At 49.5% G+C, this 8593-nt stretch overlaps 2 protein-coding genes across 2 annotated transcripts in view; one reads left to right on the top strand and one right to left on the bottom strand.

Annotated features, from left to right (window-relative positions):
• LOC117243763 (sporozoite surface protein 2-like) overlaps positions 1 to 1318 on the top strand; it is a 2571-nt gene extending 1253 nt beyond the window's left edge. The window contains exon 3 of the mRNA XM_033511474.1: positions 1191 to 1318. Within this exon, the coding sequence (XP_033367365.1) occupies positions 1191 to 1318 (128 nt within the window). The remainder of the gene's footprint in view (positions 1 to 1190) is intronic.
• Positions 1319 to 1893: 575 nt separating this feature from the next.
• Positions 1894 to 8530, bottom strand: NARS1 (asparaginyl-tRNA synthetase 1). Its single transcript, XM_015615756.3, has 14 exons — positions 8235 to 8530; positions 8036 to 8101; positions 7836 to 7928; positions 7573 to 7662; positions 7347 to 7425; positions 6942 to 7012; positions 6625 to 6711; positions 5501 to 5722; positions 5200 to 5399; positions 4892 to 5027; positions 4205 to 4318; positions 3660 to 3791; positions 3369 to 3500; positions 1894 to 3240 (listed from the first exon to the last, which is right to left on the bottom strand). Exons 2-14 carry the CDS (start codon positions 8093 to 8095, stop codon positions 3109 to 3111), a joined length of 1548 nt encoding a protein of 515 aa, XP_015471242.2. The 5' UTR covers positions 8096 to 8101; positions 8235 to 8530; the 3' UTR covers positions 1894 to 3108.
• Positions 8531 to 8593: the final 63 nt, after the last annotated feature.

The following is an 8593-nucleotide window of genomic DNA, read 5'->3' as shown; positions in this document are numbered from 1 at the left end:
CCGATACCGCCCCCGGCACGGCCTCCGGCACCGGCCCTCGCGTTACACCGCCCCGGTACCGCCCCGGTACCGCCCCCGGCACGGCCTCCGGCACCGGCCCTCGCGTTACACCGCCCCGGTACCGCCCCGGTACCGCTCCCGGCACGGCCTCCGGCACCGGCCCTCGCGTTACACCGCCCCGGTACCGCCCCGGTACCGCTCCCGGCACCGGCCCTCGCGTTACACCGCCCCGGTACCGCCCCGGTACCCGCACGGCAGAGGGGGCGGTCCGCGGAGAGCCGCGGCGGCCCTGAGGCGGGTGTCCCGTTAGCGGCGCTGCCTCGGCTCCCCTCCATAGCCCCTGTGGACTCCCACGGAGTGAGGGAGGGTGACTCCCGGTTTGAAGTGACTGCAAAACGTTTTAAAAGTGCAAAACGTTTTAAAAAGAGATTTAAAATGTTATTGTAAAAATGCTGGGGGCTTTCTCAGCGGGCGCCTCATGAGAGATGAGAGTTGGGCTCTGCGCCCTGTCAGACACATTGGTGCAGGAGCACAGAGCTCAGCTGGCAACCTCCACTCCCAGCAGAAATTCAGGCACTGCAATTCAGGCACTGGAAAAGGTTGCCCAGAGAGGTGGTGGAGTCACCATCCCCGGAGGTGTTTAAAAGGCATCTGGATCTGGCACTGTGTAATGTGGTTTAGTGGTTTAGGAATTCCAGAGGTGGTGCTAGGTTGGTGGTTAGACTTGATGGTTCTCTGATAATGACACTGTAATTTAAACACAAAGAAACAAACACCACAGCACTTATCCTGCACTTGTGGGTGGTTTGCATCCCACATCTCCAGCAGCAGCTTTGGATACCTCATGGGAGGGCCAAGGGCAGAGCCAGCCAGAGCCAGCTCTCGGTGCCAAAGGCGGGCAGCACTGTGTTGTCCTCAAAAGTGCCTTACAAAGAGGGGCCAGGTAGGCTTTAACATGGATAAATGTAAAATTAAGTGATTGTATGGAGGGGCAATCTACTCAAAGCTAAAGGACAGTCATCCCAAAGCTACCAAAAGGCTGAAAGGTCCTGAAACCAGTGCTGGCAGGCCAGTTTACTAGTTCCTAATCCAATTACCAATCTGACTGTCTGGAGACACTGTGGAGGAAAATGAAAGTGAGGATGAGGAGAGATCCAAGTTCTGATTACACATTTTCTTCTCTTCTGCAGGTTTCTTTTCCCTTTCTAATAAAAATAAAAATAAATTCAGGTTCTCTTGTGTTCCAAGCAGCTGCAACATCTTTCCCAGATTCCATCCTGCACCTCTCTCCACCAGCTGCCACAGCAGTCTCTGGTAAGTTCCACAGCATCTTTCATCCATCCAGTCACCTTTTAAGCTCCTTATCTGATCTGCCTCTTCCATGAGCACTTCTTAAGTCCTCAGTCCTTCCTCTAGCAGCTCCCCTGATAAGGAGGCCTTTAACCTTTACAAAGCAGCTCAGCCCTGCCAGGTTTAAGGACTGAAAACTCAGCCTAAACAAGGGATGTTTTTCTAGACTCATCTTTACCCAACCCTCCTCCCTTCCCACCACTCCAGGCACTAAAAGGAAAGCATTTTATAAAATCTTTACCTGGTGCCAGAGGTCCAGGCTGCTCCCCCCAGCACTGCTGCCTCAGCAACCCTAGTTAGCACCACAGATTCTCTCCAGGACATTTCACTGGGCAGCTGAGGTGGTCCCTCCAATTAAAAAAAATCATGCTTTTAAGTTAATTAATGGGAAATTTGTTTAAAAAGGGAAAAAAGCTCATGCCAGTTCTTGGGATACGTTTACTGCCAATGAAAATTCCCTTTTCCTGTTTTTTGTCCACAATGTATCAAGCAACATGCTCCAAAGACTCAGTAAAAGAGCAGGCATTAATGTCAAGTACTGTCTTGCACACCAGCTTCTGTTGCCATAATTTATTGGTTGCTGATTTAGAACAGTTCATATAACATGCAAGATGGAAGAAAATCAATCACTTTTTACAAAAATATGGGTATCCAGAGCTCAACAATTCCAGGAGTGCACGGCAAATCCAGCTCAAGTATCAGTGCAGGTGGCAAATGATGCACCTACCTTTTCATTTTCTCTCTGCTAAAGGAATTGCTTTATGACTAGAAACGATAAATGACAACTCAAGACATGAAGTATTTCATTATCCCTACTTGCTAAGTTCATTACAGCCAGGGAAGCTGCTCAGCTGCAGTAGCACAAGGGGACAGGGGGCTGCTCTATGAACACACCTCAGCTCGACATGGGAAAGCACTGCTGGGACTACAGTCTGCAAATCCAGCGTGCCTCAGCTGCTGTTCCTCTGGGGCTCAGGCAGGCACTTCTGGCTGCAAACAGGGAGCAGAAGGCCCCCCGTGCCCAGGAGCCGTCAGACACGTCCAGCTGGGTGTGCACCCTGTCCACAGCCCTTGGGAAAGGCAGCAAAGCCCGCCTGGCCAGCAGCCTCAGCACTGCTGAGCAATAAATAACCTGAAAAAGCCCCAGAGCCCCAGCCCACCCCCCTGACAGTGCAATTCTGTGCACTGTGCTACACACCCTGCTGCACAATCAACTCTGAGAACCCCCCACTACCATCAGCAGGAACCAAAAACGTGCAGTGCTCAAGATACTTATTCCCGTTTTTATCCTTTGTTCCTGTCTCTCCCATAACATTTTCACAGGGCGTTCTCAGGGAATTTCAACAGCTAGAACTCCTGACTTCTCCAAAAAGAAAACCCAAAAGAAGAGAGATTAAAATTAAAGCAAATTTAAAAACAAAATGATCAAATGCCCAGCATATTTTAAGTCACAGAAATTAAAAGCAGAGGTGTATCTTGTTTTTTAAATGGCAATTTATCAGGATCTTTGTTTTGTGATGACTCAAGAGCATAAATGCTCCTAAACAATTTTTCTAAGGCTTTTTCCAGTTAATTACTAGCATTTCTGTTTTAAAAAAGAGGTTTTGGTTTTTTTTCCTTTTCACATCCTAAAATGGTATTTGAATTAGCAACAGGTTGCAGGAAGTGTTGTTGTCAGACAGGCTGTAGTACAGCAGCGTGTATCACTCTTTCCCAAGTATCAGCCTCTCAGTTTTCCACAAGTTTTCCTAAGGCTGGCTAAGGTTTGCAGCGCTGGACAAAGCGTGGATAGAGACAGACATCTCGGATATGGTGTCTGTTCAGAATCCAGGTCAGGAACCGCTCCAATCCCAAACCGTATCCTCCGTGAGGGCACGTACCGTATTTTCTCTGTGAAATTCAGGGATATTACACATTTTCTTGTAATTAACAATTGCAGTAACACCACCAAAACGAACCAACAGAGCCCTCCAGGAGGGAGCTGCAGCCCCAGGCGAGCAGCAGCGTGCTGTACTGACCTGGTCTGTGTACCAGTAGTAGGGTGTGGGATCGATGCCCTCTCTCTTGTAGCCCTGGAGCAGCTCCTCGCTGTCCCAGATGCGCATGGAACCCCCCACGATCTCACCCACGTTGGGCATCAGCACATCCACCTGCAACACAGCGCAGCACGGCGCGTTTACAGCGACACCGGCGGGGAGCAGCCGGGCCCCGCGCCAAGCACCCTGACACAACCCAGCACGGATTCTCCGACAGTCCCTGGAGCACTCCAGCGTCCCCGCTGCTCCGAGGTGCCAGGTAAAACAACTCACAGACTCGGTGAGGCGCGAGTCGTCGCTGCAGCGCTGCATGTAGAAAGACTTGATCTCCGCAGGAAAGCGGCACAGCAGGATGGGCTCGTTGATGGTGTCTGTCATCAGTCTCTCGGGAGCTTCGGGAATATCCTGTGGTCAGAGAAGGCTTTACTCATACTCAGCACCAAAACTACTCCCATACACAAGTCCCACATGAAGAGAGCATGAACCAGAAACCGTTTCAGACTGCTCATGTCCACGCTTTCATCCTAATGCACCTAAACTCTTAAAACAAACTTATTTTAGAAGACATAAAAACCCACATGTCTGGGGAAAAAAAAAAAACCTGTTCAATTAAAATCCAAGTCTCTTCAATATATGAGACAGAAAAGCAAGGGGAAAAAACCATCCTGGCTATGCTGTCAAGTTGTCCTGAGCTCCTTCCAACAACTGTCTCACATGCAGGAGAAGTGTGGCCAGGGAACTGATGACAGGTGACAACACAGGTTTTTATCCCAATGTTTGAAGGACATCAGTCAAACCCCAAGCCACAGCTGCATTACCTCCCCAAACTCATAGTACGTGCCATCTTCCTTCTTCACATCATGTTCCTTCAGCCACTCGATGGCTTCAGCGTAGTTCATGCGTCGGAAGGGACGTTTGGGGGGCTGGAAACCCTGCAGGGAGTGGAAGGCACTATTTTAAAAGGGATACTCTTAATCAGCACGTCCACAACCCTTCCTAGCTCACACACCATCAGATTATCGCTTAAATGAACAAATCAAACTCAGTACTACAAAGCCAGAACCAAACACAACCATCTCAAGCCCAGAAAACCTCACAGATCACCTGGGAGGAAAGATAAGGAAATATTTCCAGAGCTTTAGGGCTCCATGTTGCAGGGGAGGAACTGGAACACCGCTTGTTTCATCACTCCCTCATGCTCCATCAGCAAACAGCAGGTCAGTATCTGCTCTCTGGGATGGAGGTTTTTATTCCACTGGCACAGCCCACACTTCCCTAAATGCCAGCACACTGCTGGCTTCTGGACTGTGCCAGCAGGGCACATCTTCCCCCAGAGTTCACTGCTTTGGTCATTACCAGCCCTGCAGACTTTTCATTTTTATTATGTTTAATATTCTCCTCATCATTACTAATAGTAAGTAGGCTCTCTGCCATGCCCTGCATCTCCCAAAGGAGTAGGAAAGGCTTAGAATCCTGATTTCCTGGGTGTTCCCATGGCTGCCTACCGGGTTGAGTTCATACAGTAAGCTCGCTGCAGGTGATTTCAAGACTCTGTCTACGACATCACACACCAAGTTCTCCAGACGGTCCAACAAATCCTCAAAACTTATAAAAGGACATTCAGCTTCAATGTGAGTGTACCTGAAACAGAGCCACAGCATTGCCAAGTCACATACAAGCACCACACCTTTCATCATGAAACAAACTCATTAACAGAACCCACAACCCCAACACACACTTCTCACCCCCTTTTACTCCCACACTGGAAAGGAAATCAAGCTGTTTAAAAAGAAACAAGGACAGCTGTCCATACTCTGCCAAGTGCCTGCGGGTCCTGGACTGCTCAGCTCTGTAGGACTGAGCAATACAGAAGACATCTCCCAGAGCTGGCAGGCAGGTCTCCAGGTAGAGCTGGGATGACTGGGTCAGGTATGCCTCTTCACCAAAGTAATCCAGCTTGAACAGGGTGGAGCCTCCCTCCACCTGCGTCTGCACCAAGGTTGGTGGTGTGACCTGGTGGGGAATAGGGCTGTCACTGCTGGGAGAAGAGCTGGGGACGTGTGTGAGCCAGGCCACCAGAGCAGCCGCCTGCTGCCCAGGGAACACACACTTACTTCATAGTATCCGTTGGCAAAGAAGTGATCCCTGAAGGCCTGCACCACCATGGAGCGCACCTTGAAGATTTTGGACATGTTCTCACCTCGAATCATCATGTGCCTGTTGTTGAGCTGCACGTCCACCTCCGAGTCCTCGTTGAGCAGATTGTCAGCCCCTCCTGCCGGGGCCAGGCCGATGAGCTCCCAGTAATCACAGCTCAGCTCGTGGCCTCCCGGAGCCTGCAGCGGGAGAGAAGCGAACGCTGGGGGAAAATCCACTGCTTGCCCCTCGGGTGTCTTTAAACAACGGCTTGGAGCGATGGGACAAGGGGGAACGGCTTCCCATGGACAGAGGGCAGGGCAGATGGGATATCAGGAGGAAATTCCTCCCTGTGAGGGTGGTGAGGCCCTGGCACAGGGTGTCCAGAGAAGCTGTGGCTGCTGGCAGTGGCCAAGGCCAGGATGGACGGGCCTTGGAGCAGCCTGGGACAGTGGGAGGTGTCCCTGCCGCTGCAGGGGTGGCACTGCATGAGCTGTCAGGTCCTTCCAGCCCAGAGTCTGTCACTGAGCTCTGCTCTCACCAGCTCCCCCCTGTGGATCTCAGTGGCCTTCTGACCCTGACAAATGGCATTTTTACTTCAATCACAGCGTTTTTAGGGTAGAAACGCAGATTTTCAAAAGTTAACCCACAGATTTTTACCAAAATGTAATAGTGGGGGCTCACATTCCCTCACCTTGGGTCTATCCTACAGACACATCTCAGTAACAGAGATGTGGAAAAATTCTTAGCCTCACAAAATAAGAACTGAATAAACCTGCTAAGGAAAATGAAGCCATGTAATTTATTTAACACAGTTCTCCACGTTATACTCTAGGAATTGTCTATCAGTGCAAAATCGTTTCAGGCAGAAGCAGAACAGTCACACAGTTCACCTGTCTCACACTGAACAGTGGGTGACAGCACAGCTTTGGGAGCTTTGTTCTCTCTCCAGCCCTAATTCCCTCTGAAATAATGCAGTGACTCCTTCCACCCCTGCTTGTGCCTCCCTCAGGACACCAGTGACCCGAGAGGGAGGAGGAGAAGCCGAGAGGGAGGAGGAGAAGCCGAGAGGGAGGAGGAGAAGCCGGAGGAGCTCCCGTACCTGCTTGCCCTGGGGCAGGAGGTTCAGCGTGCCGTACACCACCACGCTGCTCTCCGTGGACAGCACCAGCCCGTTGTAGCACTGGCACTGCAGCGAGACACACAAAGGCACAGGTGAGCACGTTTTCATTCCTAACTTTCCTACTGGAGTCCCAGAGTGGCTCACAGTCACTTCTAAAGAGCTCTCACACTGACAAACTGCAGTGAGAGGACACAATTTAACAGCAACACAACTGAGTCGGTAGGCTGAGGAGAACATAACCACACCGACACATGAGGTGTATCAATTAGTGACAGAACAGAATCAACACAACTTACCAGCTCATCAGAAAGGACACACTGAAGAAACCCTGTGCCATCTCTCAAGACAATAAACATCAGATTTTTCCCTAGTTAAAAAGAGAAGGGATTTGGTTTCACTATGAGCAGGTACTGGTTAGCTCCTCATTTGGCAGGATTAGCTTAAAACACAGAACAATTTGAGTAATTAGGATTCCTGTAGGATTAGCCTCCAATAGGATCTGAACTAAGAAATGTCTGTATGCCCACACATCAGGGGGAATTGTTAGTGTCACAGTGATCACTGACATCAACCAAAAAGGGCACTTAACTGGTTTGAAAATTTGAGACCACGTGCTGTCAGACTCATTCTGTGTCCCAATTTTGAAAGCCACTGTACTTGTCCTATCTCCCTGCACGGGCTCAGCACTGCTCATGCTTTACCTTGCCTCCGTAACCTGTGGATCCAGCCAAAAATCTTCACCCTCTGCCCTCTGTAAGCCTCCAGAGCATCGATCTTCACCTGTGAGGCAGGGAATGAAAGCCATTAAGTAGGGGAATGGTTCAGCACCTCTTGGAGTCCATCCAGACCCCATCCCAGAGCAGCACAATCTCTGTGCTGGCCGGATGCCCTAGCACAGACCATGCCAAGGCATGGGATCATACTCACACACTTGGGCTCTGGAAGACTGGGATCATTCTTGATAACAACCTTCTTGGCTTCCTCCAGGTTCTTCTCTCTTCTCAGGAGATCTTCTGCCTGGTTTGAAAGAAATAACTTATTAAATAGCTGTAACCAGGCCAGCTGTAAATAACACGTGAAACAACAGCACCAGGGAGGAGCAACCTGCAGCTTTTTTGCAGGAGCAGGAATGATGATGACACTGAAATGTTTTTGGAAAACAATGGTGCTCTGCTCTTTCTGCAGCCTACCTCCTTCTTCTCCTTAGCTTCATTTTTCATCTGCTCCCTGTGCCACAGCTTTTTGACATTCTTCATCTGTGATTTGGAAATGATGGCCCATCTCTAAAGAATTCAAGGAGATAGCAAAATACAGCAGGTTACACTGTGTCCCTTCACACCAAGAAGCAGTAAAATAATTCCCACTAGGAAAACCTTCAATAGCACAGCACCTCGTTTTCTTTTTGGGAATCCACATAAATTGTAGGAAATGGCTCTTTTCCTGCTGTCATCAATGCCTGAAAAGAGGGGAAAATAACCAAAATCATCCTTACAGAGCCTGAGCAGGCACTCAGGTGGCAAAAACAGGTTCAAAACTCACATGTAAAAATACAAGAGCCATCACTTGCCCCAGACACATTCCACACTCACCTTCAGCACAGTCTTGAATGGTTTCTTTTGTGTCCCATCACCAGTGGAGTCGTTGCCCTCTCGTTCAGACACATACAGCTCTTCTGGGACATATAATGTGGACAATTACTCAGAAAAAAAATTATGAGAAAGAAACTGGACACACACGGATGTGTCCCTGCTCACTGCAGGGGCTGAATGAGGCCTTTAGAGGCCTCTTCCAACCCAACCGAACCCAACCCTTTCTATTATACCAAATCTGATGGTTATCAGCAGCGATAAACCTTCAAAGGCACTAACTGGTCAGTCAGGATGACAATTATTTCATATCTTTCCTTTAAAAAATCAACCGATGCAGTGCGCTCGCTAAAATCCCAAGG

This window comes from Parus major, unplaced genomic scaffold (assembly GCF_001522545.3).
Source record: "Parus major isolate Abel unplaced genomic scaffold, Parus_major1.1 Scaffold258, whole genome shotgun sequence".
Classification (NCBI taxonomy): domain Eukaryota; kingdom Metazoa; phylum Chordata; class Aves; order Passeriformes; family Paridae; genus Parus; species Parus major.
Note: the sequence above shows the minus strand (reverse complement) of the source record. Positions and strands in the feature narration are given on the sequence as shown.